Below are 15,574 nucleotides of genomic sequence, written 5' to 3'. Positions count from 1 at the left end.
AGCTGTCCAAGCAAGCACAAAGAGGAAATACTCCATCCCTCCTCATTTTCACTCTCTCTCTCTCCCACACTCTGTCTTTCACTCACTCTCTCTCTCACTCTCTCTGTCTTTTACTCTCTTTCTCTCTCTCTCACTCTTTCTCAGACACACACACACACACACACACATTTTTTTTCTTTTGTATTTAGAGATGATTGCACTGATTTCAGGGATATATTCTTGTAAACACATAATAAACATGATAGGGCGGCAGTGTAGAACAGTAAGGAGCTGGTCTTGTAACCTAACGGTCACAGGATCGATTCCCAGGAAGGACGTTGACACCGCCTGTTGTACGCTTGAGCAAGGTACTTAACCTGTATTGCTTCAGTATATATATCCAGCAGTATAAATGGATGCAGTGTAAACGCTAAGTAAAAAGTTGTGTAAGTCGCTCTGGATAAGAGCATCTGTATTGCAATGTAATGTAATGTAATGTAACCCCTGATGATAATAACATCTCTAAGTAATACATGTAAGCTTTGTTTGTACTCAGGCCCCTCTTTGGTAACATCAGCTGTACGCTCAGAAAGAAGGAGGGGCTTGTGGATAGTTCCACCCTTCTCATTGGACAAGCCTGGCTTGTGCTCCGTGAACATGAGTGCAAGCGCTGTCGACTGTCACAACAGCAGGACGTGTTTGCTGTTCAGAGTTGGGTAAGTATTTTCTGTATCAATTAAGCTGGCGAAAGAGGGGAATCTCATTAGACATGCATTTATAACAAATATATTATGTGGAATTAATTAAGTACTTGAGTGGGTGTACCTTTAAATGATTAGAAACATGTTGTTTGTTACAATAAAGAATGATTCAGGCTTGATCAGTAAGGGTCAGAGAGATAATTGGAAGCTTTTTGGCATCATCTGACCATAACATCCAGTTCAAATTGAAGCTCCAATGCTGATTGGAACACAGAAATGGTTTTCTGTCACCAAAATTGTCGAAGTAATACCTGTGTGTGTGTGTGTGTGTGTGTGTGTGTGAGAGAGAGAGATATTTGATTTTAAAGCCCCTTTCACTGGGACATTGTTAACTGCAGAAATTACAGAACTTTACAGAAATTACAGAAAAAAACAACCTAAACAGCAACCATAAGCAGAGAGAGAAGCAGTGACAGAGAGAGAGAGAGCAAGAGAGAGAGAGAGAAAGAGTGTGTGAGAGAGAGAGATAAAGTGAGAGAGTGAGATAGTGAAAGACAGAGTGGGATAGACATATAGGAGAGAACAGAGGGAAACTGAGAAGGGAGGGAGTGTTTCCTCTGTGCTTGCTTGGACCGCTATAGACAAACATCCACACACACACACACACACACACACAGGCATTATTTGGACCATTTTGGTGTGTGTAATTGTGTAATTCATGTTAGTCAGGGGATCCTTGTATTTCAAAAAAAAAAAAAACAGTTTTTGTCATATTTTATGATCTCTTCTGCATCTAAATTTTGGGTACATTGCATTCAAATTAGGGAACTTCTGTAGTTTTGTGTGATGATGATGACAAAAGGAAAGATGAAGTAATCAAAAGGAAATCAGATTTACCCAAAACTCAACTGGAATGTACTGTCTTTGGCAATACTTCCTGAAAGTCAGTGGATACTTTTCTGTGTGTAATTTGCTGTGGTTGGATTGAGCTCATTTTAAACATTCCCCTTTGAATGCAGTTCATTCTTCCCACTCAGCCCATGTTCACAGTGTCTAATGTATCTCTCCTTTTAAGACGACAGAGACATGAATGGAACTGTAAGCTTCATCCTCATTGGCTGTCTGCTGCAAGGTGAGACTGAAAGGGGTGGGGTTATTGGGAGGTGTTGTCATTGTACATTCTTCAGTGAGCGCTCAATCGATTCGACTGCACTCCCTGACATGAAATGATCTGTACTAAACGTGTGCAAATAGGAGGTTTACCTTGTAACTCTGTCATGTTTTCACATAATAAGTATATGTTGCAGCAATGTTTAAAGAGCCAGTTAAGGGATGTTGTGTTGACAATTTTAACAGAAACGTTACAAATACTCTTTCACAGATTTTATATTCAAAGTAAATATTTGAGTAAAAAGTTCAAGCATTTGATTAATGCTAATAGAGTGTACAATATGTATCACCAAAATCCCCACAGAGCTGCTGTATTCACAGAGCTGTGTTGTGTGTGTTGTAGGTGCCCTGGGCAGAGAGTGGGCAATCTGGATGCCTCAGAGTATAGAAGCTCTGACTGGGTCCTGTGTGTTGATCCCCTGCACATTTGAGATCCCATCTAAATATGACCAAGATCTGGCAGCTAATGCCAAAGGAAGATTTATGAAAGGACATGCTTTTGGCGATAGAATATTGCTTGAATCCAGCACAGCTAGATTGGTAAACAAACAGAGCTCGATTCAAGGATACCTGATAGGAAACTTGCTGGAGAAGAACTGCACCTCAATCCTGAACAATTTTACTTTGAGGGACAGTGACAAATATTTGTTCAGAGTGGAATCCCCAAATCTTCTCAAATTCAGTTTTAAAGAAGGTGTTCAAATTAATGTCACAGGTAATCATTTGCCATCCATGTGTTTTAATGCTTTCAGTAAAGTACATAGATAAAATATCAGAACAGATGCAGACAGTTAAATACAATTAAACCTTCATACCTCTAACAGGTATTACACTCACTGGTAAATGTGATTTTCTGGTTTCTGTGTCATTGCATTGACTGAGGGGACCGTGTGCTTTGATAATTTAGTACAGGAGGTCATTACAGAATTAGATGTTAATGTTAATGTCTTATTGGAAGCCATGACATCTCTCCATGTCTCCTAGACTCTCCACCCAAACCCAAGTTAACCCCAGAGAGGCTGGAGGTGATGGAGGGGACCTCTGTGAGTTTGAGCTGCTCTGCTGCAGCCCCCTGTCCCAAACTGCCCCCAAATCTGACATGGACCCCCAGGCTGAGTGACAGTGTGGATCAACTGCAAGAGAATGAGGATCGAACCAAATCTGTGTCTTCTGTTCTGACCTTCACTGCTTCCCACCTCCACCATGGGCAGAAGATCACCTGCAGCGCACTTTACACTCTGCAACAAGGAGACACTCAGAAGACATCTGCCAGTCTAACTCTCAGAGTTCTATGTAAGAGAGCTGGATTTGAGTTTGTCTATATGACTGGTCCCAGGAGGGTATTGTTTTTAGACATGTACAGCATCATGAAGTGTGTGTGTGTGTGTGTGTGTGTGTGTGTGTGTGTGTGTCTTTATATTTATTTTTTTTAAAATTGTGAATCCAGTTGTTGAATAGCTTTAAATATCTAAAATGTCCATGCTGCTGGTGTATTGATTGTATTACCATCTTCGCAGATCCAAATGGTGTCTTGTTAGCACGCAATTGAAATTAACTGTCAAGATGGACGAAAGTAATTATCTGATCATTTCTTCAATAGGCTTCAATTTCCTTGCCCCGAGTGTGTTTCTTGTCCATTTGCACGTCCCAGTCATTGCAAGAAGGAAAACCCAGCGTATGCCTCTTTATTGGTCTCCTTTATTAAACTATGTACAATGGCTCAAGCCTCAGGGCCTCATCAGGTTAGGCATACACCTGATGTACACCTGAAGTCCTGAGGATCAAAACATTGTGCATTGTACAATATGTTAGAGCAATGGAGAGTACTGTGTGGGGTGTTCCTTCTTTTAACATTTGTAGCTCATTACAATGTATGACTGACTCAGATTTTATCCATATATTAACACTATCACATATTCGTATTCTTCCAGATGCACCTAAGAACACCTCAGTGTCAGTCAGCCCCTCTGGTTCAGTGTTAGCGGGCAGCTCTGTGACTCTGACCTGCAGCAGTAATGCCAACCCAGCAGTGCAGAACTACACCTGGTATGAATGGACTGTTAGTCAGGTGACTTACAAAGGAGCTGGTAATAAACTAGTCCTCCAGGTGTCTGACACGACCAAAGCACGGTTCTACTGCACAGCAAGGAATAACCAAGGAACAGACAGTTCACGGCTGGTTCAGCTCAACATGCAACGTAGGTGACACTTCCAAACGAAAGAACTGTTCCAGCGTTGGAATGTTCTCTCGATATACTCATGCACTAGGTGATGCTGCTGCACAGTAGCCTGGATTATCATCCCTGCAATGAAGTGTATATATGCTTTGCCGTTGCCATCTTCTCTTTCAGACTCTCCTGAAAACACCTCGGTGTCAGTCAGTCCCTCTGGATCAGTGTTTGCGGGCAGCTCTGTGACTCTGACCTGCAACAGTAATGCCAACCCGCCAGTGCAGAACTACACCTGGTATAAAATGAAAGGCAGAGACATCGAGGTTGTAGGAACTGGAGACAAATCAGTGCTATTGGTCAGTGCAACTGATGGTGGACACTACTTCTGTGAAGCACGGAATCCACGTGGGGCGCAGAGGTCTGAAACAGTGTTCCTGTTTTTTGAAGGTATGTTCAGACCACCACAAATAGACTACATAAACAAAATAGAATTCCGCAACATTCAACATTCCGCTTTACTCATATTTGATCCTTCGTTGTTCTATGGGATCTTAACCCATAAATGTAATATCTTGATTCATTGTTGGAAATGTGAATGATAGCCATCTTCACAATTTTTCCAGGGCATTTAAAATGATCTGAAGCAATCAAAGCACATTGACAGCATTCATGAGATCTGTGTGGAACTTCGGTGAATACTGATTAGAGAATGCAAACCATTTCTTCTCTTTCAGGAAGTAAGTTCTCTTTAGCGCAACACATAATCTGCGGAACACTGGTGTTCCTGTATATTCTAACAGTTTGCGTTGGGGTCTACAAATATAAAAGGCAAGTATCAGAGATGATTAATAGCTGTTATAAACAGGAAGCTGTGTACCAAAAGCCTTAAATTATGGGGTGACATGCATGCATGCGTGTTTCCCATGACTTCGTGAAGTGGGCTCGTGGGCAGCAGTGCAGTACAGTGGGTAACGAACTGGGCTTGTAATCGAAAGGTCACAGGTTCAATTCCTGGGTAGGACACTGCCGTTGTACCATTGAACAAGGTACTTTGCTTTGGTATATATCCAGCCGTGTAAATAGATACAATGTAAGTAAATAAGTAAATAAATAAATAAATAAAATGTAAAAGTTGTGTATGTCGCTCTGCAATTAGTTTATGAATTTGGTAATACAAATACATCGGTAATAACCCAGTTTCTAGATGACTTTTTTTTTTTTACTATGTTGTGAGATTGTCATAACACAAAAACGTCTCTCTCTCTCTCTCTCTCTTTCCATGAGCAGCCTGTGCAAACAAATACAAGTAAGTATAAAACAAGTCTTTATTTTAAATTTAGTATGGGAAATGCCATGTCACAAAATGCAGCCATCTTCCTTTCTCAAAACAGGCACAGCCGGGAGAAAAGGGCGGGGACACTTATGACAGACTGCAGATCTCCACTATCACCTCCTCTGACTATGATGTCATAAGGGTCAGTACCTGTGACCAATCAGTTTTCTAGTTTATCGACTAAATTCAAATTAAATATGATAACATAACCCCCCCCCACGACCCTTTCTTTTCTCTCATTGGTTTAAACCCACCATGAATCAAGTGTAATTTCCATCACCCATGACTCATATATGTGAGTAAGGGTGTGTTTATGCAAGCTGACTTGTCTGTTTTTGGGTTCACAGAAAGACGTGGACGCTAGCCGAGGAACTGATGAAGGAACGTGTGATTATGAAAACATCAAAAGGAATAAGCAAAAAGGTGCAGCAAGAAATGTCCAATAATATGTGAACTGGAAGTGCTTAACAGAGCTCAGAATAGTGCGTATTTGCATTTTTACTATGTTCTTGAAAATATGTTCTTGCCAGGAGTCTTTTTTTTTTTTAGATGATGCAGATGGCATTTGTATTGCCATGTTATGAAGCACTGGAGCGCAGGAAGAATTATATATTGTGTTGATCTACTACATGGATGTCTAGCTACATCTTAATTTGTCATTAGATGTTACAGCTTTCCACAGTGTAGCCACAGTATCCATAGCTATGCATCATCGCAACTTCTATGAACCTTTCCAGTTGAGTTGAAGCTATCCAATAAAAAAATACAGTGTTAATAGGTGCATAATAAATGTGAGTACCCCTCACTGTGGCTGGTGGGATGGGGCGGGGTCAGATGTGAGGAGTTGAGGGGGGGGGGGGGGGTCAATGGCAGGGAAGTGGTGAAGGATGACGAGACATGGATCCTTTACGTGGGACCGGGTGTCTGCTAGTGGCTTACCATTTTCTTTGCAAGCTAGGTTTGACTAGAGGCGATCATAAAGTAGAAGATACATCAAATTAGGCCTTTGAGTTTATTGTACATAGTTTAACACACGTGTTGGCTGGCATGCCTTCAATGTAAAATCATTAACCGATAGCTGTTACAGTTTGAAATGCAGAATATTTAATCAGGGACACAAACATTTGGGAACGTTTTTATTTTAAAGAGGGTGGAAATGAGTGGTAGTGATAAATAGAGGCACCATGGTTATTTCTTAAAAAATTAATTTACAGAACATGACATAGTTTTGCTCATTCTCACCTTATCATCAAGTTTATGCATTACATGACAGCCACACAGTAAACAGAAAATGAAAATGCATGCCTGCAATTACTACAATACACCTAAAACTTTAACAACACAGAAAAATGGGTCCCTGCCTCTCTTGAAGTTGTTTAACAAAGTAAGCAATAGCTGCCCCAAGCCTGCTGCCTCTTTAAATCCATGGTTTGTCTTAAACAATGAGAGAAATCCAAAGTAAATTCCACTGTAGAGTTTTATTTCTTAAGTTAACAAAGGTATGTATCTCAGTTTGCATTCATGAATGTAATTGTAACCCTATATTACTGTGTCCTTGTGCTTTTCGTCCCTTCCGTGAAAAACCCTGATAAAGTAAAGTCTGCGTTGTGTTGTTTTGTGTGTGGGTCTTGGTGGAAGAAAAGGAGCATAGGGAGAGTTTGTGGTTGCGGTTGAAGCACAGCAGTGTTGTTTCTTTGGTGGCAGATGAAGCAGTTGAAGCAGCTGAAACAGCAGCATGCAGTCAGTCTCACACATCCAGCCTTTCAGAGTCAAAACAGTTATTTGAATTAGATACATGGCCAACTGCACTACACTGCAGCTACATATAGCTACGGTAGCACACGTGCATCACATCAATTCAATTTGCATAAAACATGTAGTAAAAGTCAAATAAACTTCTGCCAAGAAATAAAAGAATATAGATAGTAAATGTCCTTATATGGAACGTAATACTGGTTTGATGCTTGGAACTTCTATTTTGAAAATGTCAGATCCTTGTGAAAGTCCTACTGTCGCTAGATTCACACTGCATAACTTTATGCTGGATTAAATTGACCATTGTCTCCAAATTTTATCTGCACACTGCTGCATGCATAATTAAATGCATGTGCCACAATCAATGTTAATTTGCTGTAGAAACATACAATGCTTTAATACATTAAATTTTCACCAACTTTGCAAAATTAACAAGTTGCTATTACTACCAAAAAGCAAATGCTCGCTTCCATCTATTGTTTATTAGCAACAGGAGCACACGGTGCTATAATACCTCAAATATGCACCAAACAGGACCTGCCAAATATGCACCAAGCAGGACCTGCCAAATATGCACCAAGCAGGACCTGCCAAATATGCACCAAGCAGGACCCCCCCCCCCCCAACATCCGACCACCGGCCCATCCTGCAGGCTGCAGCAAGGACCTTCTCTATAAATGCTGGAACTGATATAGGCAAAAAGAAAAAAAAAAAAAAAAAACTGAAAGACAGCAACAACTCCGCTGTGAATTTTTCACGTGTACAGCTTCATTAACATCTTCCATTTGATTCTGAAGCAGACGTCAATAATGACAAAAACAGCCATTTAATGTTGCCACAGCCCTTAAAGTGCAGTTAAAAGATGTGTCCAAAAGAATCCCATGCAGGATTTTAGGTTCAGAGATCCCTGTCAGAGTGGAGTATTTTTGGCAGCCCTGCTCACTGCTACATGTAGAGCCTTGGTCCTAGGATGAAGGCATAAGCACACACAAACACAAAGGCACGCATACATGTTAATAACATGATGATAATAAATGATGAATAAAAATGATACAATTAAACTCCAACAGAGTTAGAGGTTTCTCCAGGAGTTACCATTATATGATCTGCAGCTTCCTGATCGAGGTTTCACATATGGTGACTCTAGAGACAAAAATTGACATCATGATCATATCATAATATATGCAGCAGTGATAAACTATAAACTCAGGAAGAGTATGGAGGTAACTCCTGAAGAATATGGATATATATATATATGACAAAAGATGAAGATAGACATGTGACAAGATGTGACATTTTCCTGTAAGTGTATAAAATATTTGGTATAATGCAAGGTGTATAATATGTATAAATATGTATATGACAAATGTAACATGATATTTAGCACGAGCATAGCATGTTGTTGTTCCCATTCCTTGCAATCTTCTTCATTGATTCTGATTGTACATACGCACATACTGTACATGAGTTCATACATACATACATGGCTGTAAAATGGTTTTGCATAATTCAGTGTTCAAGCCAGCTGCTGCTAGTGAAACATATATCAAATAGTAATAATTAAGTTATATTGTGCACCTGCATTTTATATAATTACTTATAGTGTAACTAATTATTGTATAATTATGTTATTATAGTATAATCGAGTAATTATAACATATTATTAAGAGCTCACTCACCTTCATTGGGTTTCTGATGCGGTAACTTCATTATGACCACAATAACTACAAGAATCCCAAGTATCCCGCAACAAAGTCCAAGGACAATTCCATAATTTATGTGATATGCATCTGCTGAAAAATTAAATGTAGTCAGGCTAGAACTAAATCCATCACTTTCAGATAGTAAAATAACTAAATAAATAAATAAATTTAAATTTAAATTATTAGACTGAACAAACCTGTTGTCAGATTTGTGTTGAAATTCAGTTTATATATTTTATTTTCCTTATTTGGCATGGTTGTTGATGGGAATAATGCCAAAAAATATTTGTAAAAAAAACAACTGTATACAAGCCTGCATCTACTAAACTGAGCTTTAATTATAACTCACCACATTACATTTATTTATTTACATTACATTCACTAGTCAAGTTTCTTTGCCTTACTGTTTTCATCAGTTCATAATCACAACACGCTAACCCTGATTTTTATTGAATATCCCACCTGAATTTGTTGCTATGTACTGGTAGATGTCAGTTTGTTTCTCCCCAGTGTCGGGGTTGGTGTAGCACAGGTGGAGATTGTGTGCCCTCTTGCTTGTGTTTCTGTGCAGCACACTTTTAACGCAGTAGAGGCCGTCCTCCCCCGGGGTGATGCTAGTCTCTGTGACTTCTGTCACATTCCGATCCCGCTCGTCGGTCCAGAACGGGGACGGCTCGGGGAGCCAGCCGCATGATTCGAAGGACAGAAACGTGGCGTTCATGGAGATTACGCCCTGCCTCGAGGGCCTTGCTGGAGAGGGTTTAAAAACATAGAGAACCTTGAGGAAAAAGTATATTTTAAAGGGGAGGGGATAATCCTTTTTTAAGGGGTGGGAAAAATATTTTTAAATGTTTTCCCATAAAATATTTACACATAATTACAGCTCTCACACACGCTAACAAAACCATTTCACGCACCCAGAAGACGAAGCCGAAGCTCAAACAGCATACGTAACATTAAGCTCACCAAGACATATAACATTTTACAGATTGTATTTCAACATAATTACTCATGAATCTCAAGAAGATCTCGACCTTAAAAAGAAGTGATTTGAAATGGACGTGAACCTGAGATTATATTTCAAACCCCATTTTATCCCACTTTTCCCAACCTCCTACTCAGCTGAACTCCACCTGCAGCCCTTCCACACAGCAGACTCGCCACCAATCACATATTGCGCACGTTGTCAAAAAATAACGAGGTCAGCATATGCATGGTTTGCGCACGCGCCGGTGCCTGTTGTGACAGGAATGGCCTCTAGAGGGCGATGAAACCAACATAAATAGTCAGCGTACCCCCTATCTTTCCCCGATGACCGAGCTGTTGCCTCGGCAAATCTGTCCTCCGGCCATAGCTGGCAATGGTTTTGAACCAGTGTCTTTCCATGAACCACTGAGAGGCCTTACTCCGAGATAATTACACTCAAGACCTCTAAGATAACCTCAACCTAAATTATTACAGCATTTCAACTGCAAGCTGCGCAGTCTGGACCCAGCAGCGTAATCCTGCCAAAGTCACATGGGACAGGCACACTTTTCCTGCTTTTCTCATTTCTTCTGCGGCCTTTTCTTAAATGTATGGAATGAACATAAATGAGCAGTGTTTAGAAAGCTGCAAGCACACACACACACACAAATAAAACATTAATTCACATGAATCCCCATGCACATGCAGGCATGCACATACACACACAAACATGCATCACATGCACAAACACACACAGACATTCATTCACATGCACGCACGCACGCATACACACAAACATGAATGCACATACGCAAGTCAGATTTCACAGAGTAGGTTGTTCCGGAGCTTACCGGCCACAGTAAGGCTGACTGAGGCACGATCCACATCGCTGTGCCGTTGACTCCACACCTCACAGACGTACAGACCTGCATCTTGCAGCCTGAGAATTTGTAGCTTCAAAGTAGCACTGCCCTCTGAAATATTGCGATATAATTCGGTGCGGTTGCTGTAGTCAGGATCCTCTCTCTGTTTCTGTCTCTGGCCGTTTTCAAAGGCGTAAATAATCCTGCGATGGCCACTTTCGTTTCTCCACCAGGTCAGACAGATGCTCTCTGGTGCCACCTTGTGGTCAAAAAAAAAGTAACAAGGCAGGAGTGTCCAACGCTGGTAAGGACCCATTACAAGCGGTCTGGAAACAACCTTGTGCCCTGCAATAATCAAAACATTATCACATGATCAAAAATTGTCCAAATAATCCAAATAATTTTCATCATGCACACACATAATTCTTCAGGCTGCACCTCTCCCCATCGCTCCCTACCCCCCTGTAAATGACTGTAAGCTTAGGGTTGTAACTAGGCAGCTGTTTCGTAGGTGACTTAGGTGCATTAACTGTCTTAACTACTGCTTGTATTTTTTCCATAGACTGCGTTGTTGCCGTTCTCGTTGTTTAGTGTTAATCAGTTTAACCTTCAGGGTCCAAGTTGAACTATGTGGTTGTTCCCTGCACTTGGACCGATACTTCTCTCTAGGGGTTTCGTCATACTTGTTCCTGGTTATGGTTATACACTTTTTTGTACGTCGCTCTGGATAAGAGCGTCTGCCAAATGCCGGTAATGTAATGTAATGTAACATAATCTTCATAATATATTAATCCCCTTATTACGGAGAAAGTAGCTGCCAAATGCATATAGGTCCTTAATTTCAAATTACTTACTTGAAAGCTTTCTAATCTTTAGGTGCCTCTGTGCTTGAAATAATCCATCAATCCACACATTATCTATACCCGCTTATCCTAAACAGGGTCACGAGGGTGCTGGAGCATATTCAATCTATCGCAGGGCACACACACCATTCCCTCACCATTCACTCACACACTCATACCTATGGGCAAATTAGTGCTTTCAATAAGCCTACCTGCAAGTCTTTGGACTGTGGGAGGAAAACGAAGTACCCAGAGGTACTTTTTTTGTTTGGCAAAAATGACTGATTCTCTGAGTCAGATTATGTCCCAAGACAGAAACATTAATACAAAGCTACATGCCACATGAGACCTTCTATAATTTTGTCACATGTGATTTTCTATAATTTTCACCAATACCCATAACAAAATTTTTGTTTTTTTAGTATAATGTTTTCTTGAAAATTATAAGGCATCCACAGCAGTATTTTAAAATTGTCCGAAAGGGTAATGTGAAATACATTATTGACCCCGGTTCCCATTTAATATCTCTTGCTTTGCAAGTGAAGGTTTCACCCCATGAAGCCATTTCATATTCTTCAACTATGTATATATATAAAAAATCAAAAAACATAAAACAAGCTTTTCCTTACGTGACTGTTCCATGGTGGAGTGAGAAAACATCACCATTAGAATGATGAGCTTCACGCTGCACATTAAAATCTGAATTTTATCCATTTCTCCAGCTGTCATTCACTTTCCACAATAACCTGCTAAATGTGACTTTTTAATGCTGTCTATCTCACAGATGCCTGCCTTTAGTTTATATACTGTGATTATTTCCTCTTTATATATGTAAACCACAACTGGGTTTTCTGTCATGTCATCTCAATAGCAGTCAGATGACCTGAAAGAAGAACTGAAAAGTGCTTGCAGATCGCCACAGGCAAACCACAACATAAAATGGAGTCGAACAAGAGATTCAACACTAATGATTTAATCCAGAATTAATAGACATGTTTCACAATGCACTTGAAGATAAATACAAGTATCCACGTATCACCATGTAGCAGTACAACAATGAATGAATTAGTACAATGGTAATATAGACTAGGTAGCAATCAAATGGGGTGATCCTCCAGGCCCGTCTGTGTACAGGACTCCAGAAGGATCACAGGGCTGTAGTATATATACTAGAGTCTATCAGGTGCAGTCTATTTGGAACAGGTGTAGCTCATCCCACTGCCAATCACCAATTAAGCAATCTAAGAGCAGAGAGAGCGACAGAGAGAGAGAGAGGGAGAAAGACACGCACCCCACATGCACCAAGAAGTAGGGGCACACATAACAGCTTAATTCTGGAAATACACACCTCTCCCTCATTGCCTCATCTTCCGCCATGGTCTGAAAACTCATCTCTTCAGACTATACCTGGACTAACTATTACCACTTTGCAGATCATTTCTATCACTTAAGTTCCCTTATTTTATGCTACACTTGTACCCCCTCTGCCACTTTCATACATGTACCTCCATCCAGAACTTACTGTGCCATCATTGTCTTGATGTTGTAGCTTGTAATGCCTCCTAGTTCGACATAGGTTAGGATAGGTTAGGTTAGCATAGGTTAGGTCAGAGTAATGTTTACTTGAGAACTAGACTCAATGTGTTCATGGCAATGAATAACTGTACAAAATGAGTACTGTACCTTATTGGACCTGTGTTTTGTAGTTGTTCCAATGACCTTTGGTATGCACTTATTGTATGTCACTTTGGATAAAAGCATCTGTCAAATAAATGTAATGTAATGTAATCTTGGTTTGTGGTGTCTCAGTTTTAAGCACTCATTATTGATACAGTGATGCAGCAGCTCATAAACCTCTACCTTCATCTGACTGGAGAACAACTTTGGCTGTCACATGGGGAAACCGGTCAACACCAGATTGATACCTTACACCAGCAAACCATCATCATCATCATCATCATCAAGCATGTGTCTGTCCTGTGGTTCCGCTTGTCAGTGTAAACTGACTCCACATTGTCCAGCACCCACTTCATGAGCGAATACAGTTCCTGCAGCCCACCCCAAATTAAACAGTATGTTCAATTTGGCAACTAAAAGGTTTTTAATGTATTTCAGAACACCTGTACATAGACTGTACCTGGCGCAGTGTTTATTTTGATTGGTGTGAGAGTATCTGTGGAAATTGACGTCCAAAGACATTTTTTTTCAATGTATTTACTTATTTATTTATTTATTTATAGCACATCATCTCATGACTCACCTCAATCCCTTCCAGGACCCACCAGCCAGTCCCAACCCACAACCTGACCTCTGAACCACTGATCCACACTGGCCTAGATAAGATTAAAATACCAATAAGATGCAGATGAAATGCTGCTCTAGACTGGTGTCCAGCTTTAGCTCCAGAGATATGACGGTCAGTGATAACATCGATAAGATGTATTTCACATACAGAATGCAGAAGTCAGATTGCGTAAGGTCATAGATTTATGGTTCATCTGATGTGAAACATAGATAAGATGTATATAACATATATTGGAATGAAGAAGTCAGTTAGACTGTGAAAGGTTATAGGTATATACTATTTAATCTTATGTGAATGCAGATGGAAGAATGCCTGTCCCTGTTTCTGAGAGAAACAGTAAAAAAGGAAGGATCTGTGCATGGCCATTATAGTTAACCACAACAAAACATCCCATATGAAATCTGTTGGGAGGGTGTTTTCATGTGTATTACCATATTATTCTTCAAAGATTTATGTTTATATTTTTATTTTTTTGTGGGAATTTATAAATAATATTTTTTTTCTTATACAGTAGCATATGCAACCTGAAGCTGCTGTGCTCTAGGAAACAGGTACCAACACAATTTTTCAAAAACATATTTTTGTTTACAATTACAAATAAACACAATTATAACTAGAAGAGTGCACTCAGTAGAGTGCAGATCTCCGCTAGGCGTGTTAGCTTTGCTGATGCAACAATAGAGGCTACACAATCAATGCAACCAGACAAATGCAATATTACAAGTTTTTACCATGTGCCACTGAAAATCCCAAAAATGCAGATTCAGTGAAGTAATGCTAAAGGTGGTGACATGTTATTTAATGTCATTCATATCAGCCACGATGTGTTAGACAGAGCTAACGTTCACGTTATAGTCTGGCACTTTCAAATCTGGACAGGAACAATCTGGACGGGAACAATTCCAAAAGACCAGCGATGTGAAATATCAATTTCAACGTGAAAATGGCAACAAAATAATTGCCACAGATTCAAACATTAACGTACCCCGTTAGTTGGTAGATTATTTTGTTGGCATTTTAAAGTTGAAATGGACATTTTACATCGCTGGTCTTTCATAACAAACGGAAGCAGTTATTGATCACTTGCGGCCCCTACTGGCCGGTTAGGAGGAGTGTGGCGTTAGTCGTCAATGTATTTCAATGGACAATGATGGAAATTAATTCAAATAAAATACTTGTCGTAGACCGATTTACAAAATATTCGAGAATTCAGGTCCTTGGCCTGCTGTCAGCCTGCACAACAAGTATTAAGCTGATTGGCCCAGTAGTATGTGAGATTAGCTGCGGACATAAACACAAACACACGCACAAACACACACACACACACACGCGACCAAACGCATAATCCCCTCCAGGCTCTCGCCTGGTGGAGATAATTATTCTCTTAGACCTCTGGAAACATGCTCTCACTGCACAAGGTGTGTTGGAGTTATGTGAAGTGTACTTTCTAACTTTCAACTACAAACACACAACAGCTCCAATACCAGTCATACTAAAGCTGACTGGTCATCAGAGACTTTTGTTAAAGGTCTAAGATATCCTTCATTGTATCTAAAAACTTTGTAGGCCGATCATGCACCAAAACTGAAATAGCATATTTAACATGTGAAGTATGCCTTTAAATGAGATTTTAATGTTAAAAATAATATTAATTAATGTCAGTGTTAAATGTTTGATGACTATTGGCAGCATTACTGATTTATTTAGTATTTTGGACCGTGTGCACATTCATTCATGTTTGTGCACAAAATGTTGGCAGTATGAGTTCACTGCATCATAATTATAA

At 39.9% G+C, this 15,574-nt stretch overlaps 2 protein-coding genes across 4 annotated transcripts; one reads left to right on the top strand and one right to left on the bottom strand.

Moving 5' to 3' along the window:
* Positions 1–642: 642 nt before the first annotated feature.
* On the top strand, positions 643–6,962 carry LOC118226989 (sialoadhesin-like). Its single transcript, XM_035417036.1, has 9 exons — positions 643–695; positions 1,756–1,812; positions 2,835–3,143; positions 3,782–4,048; positions 4,202–4,468; positions 4,756–4,849; positions 5,309–5,327; positions 5,413–5,496; positions 5,702–6,962. The coding sequence occupies exons 2-9, from the start codon at positions 1,767–1,769 to the stop codon at positions 5,798–5,800; spliced, it is 1,185 nt and encodes a 394-aa protein (XP_035272927.1). The 5' UTR covers positions 643–695; positions 1,756–1,766; the 3' UTR covers positions 5,801–6,962.
* On the bottom strand, positions 6,730–13,821 carry LOC118227056 (erythroid membrane-associated protein-like). 3 transcript variants are annotated; one of them, XM_035417166.1, is made up of 6 exons: positions 12,113–13,819; positions 10,630–10,986; positions 9,275–9,562; positions 8,789–8,899; positions 8,205–8,252; positions 6,730–8,074 (listed from the first exon to the last, which is right to left on the bottom strand). In XM_035417166.1, the coding sequence occupies exons 1-6, from the start codon at positions 12,210–12,212 to the stop codon at positions 8,055–8,057; spliced, it is 924 nt and encodes a 307-aa protein (XP_035273057.1). In that variant the 5' UTR covers positions 12,213–13,819; the 3' UTR covers positions 6,730–8,054. The 3 variants fall into 3 exon arrangements, with proteins under 3 accessions (XP_035273057.1, XP_035273067.1, XP_035273049.1); XM_035417176.1 differs by having other exon boundaries at positions 6,730–8,252; positions 10,630–10,980; positions 12,113–13,821; XM_035417158.1 differs by having other exon boundaries at positions 6,730–8,252; positions 12,113–13,820.
* Positions 13,822–15,574: the final 1,753 nt, after the last annotated feature.

This window comes from Anguilla anguilla, chromosome 1 (assembly GCF_013347855.1).
Source record: "Anguilla anguilla isolate fAngAng1 chromosome 1, fAngAng1.pri, whole genome shotgun sequence".
NCBI classification, from domain to species: domain Eukaryota; kingdom Metazoa; phylum Chordata; class Actinopteri; order Anguilliformes; family Anguillidae; genus Anguilla; species Anguilla anguilla.
This window is presented reverse-complemented; position numbering and strand designations above follow the sequence as displayed.

Bases quoted from the DNA above. Each gene is read 5' to 3' on its own strand.
- LOC118227056 (XM_035417158.1), bottom strand. From the start codon at position 12,212: ATGACAGCTGGAGAAATGGATAAAATTCAGATTTTAATGTGCAGCGTG. The intron at 9,563-10,629 runs GTAAGCTCCGGA...AACCCTCTCCAG, and splicing joins AGTCAGCCTTACTGTGGCCG to CAAGGCCCTCGAGGCAGGGC. The intron at 8,900-9,274 runs GTGGGATATTCA...ATTTTTCAGCAG, and splicing joins GTACATAGCAACAAATTCAG to ATGCATATCACATAAATTAT.
- LOC118226989 (XM_035417036.1), top strand. From the start codon at position 1,767: ATGAATGGAACTGTAAGCTTCATCCTCATTGGCTGTCTGCTGCAAG. The intron at 3,144-3,781 runs GTAAGAGAGCTG...GTATTCTTCCAG, and splicing joins TCTAACTCTCAGAGTTCTAT to ATGCACCTAAGAACACCTCA. The intron at 4,049-4,201 runs GTAGGTGACACT...CTTCTCTTTCAG, and splicing joins GGTTCAGCTCAACATGCAAC to ACTCTCCTGAAAACACCTCG.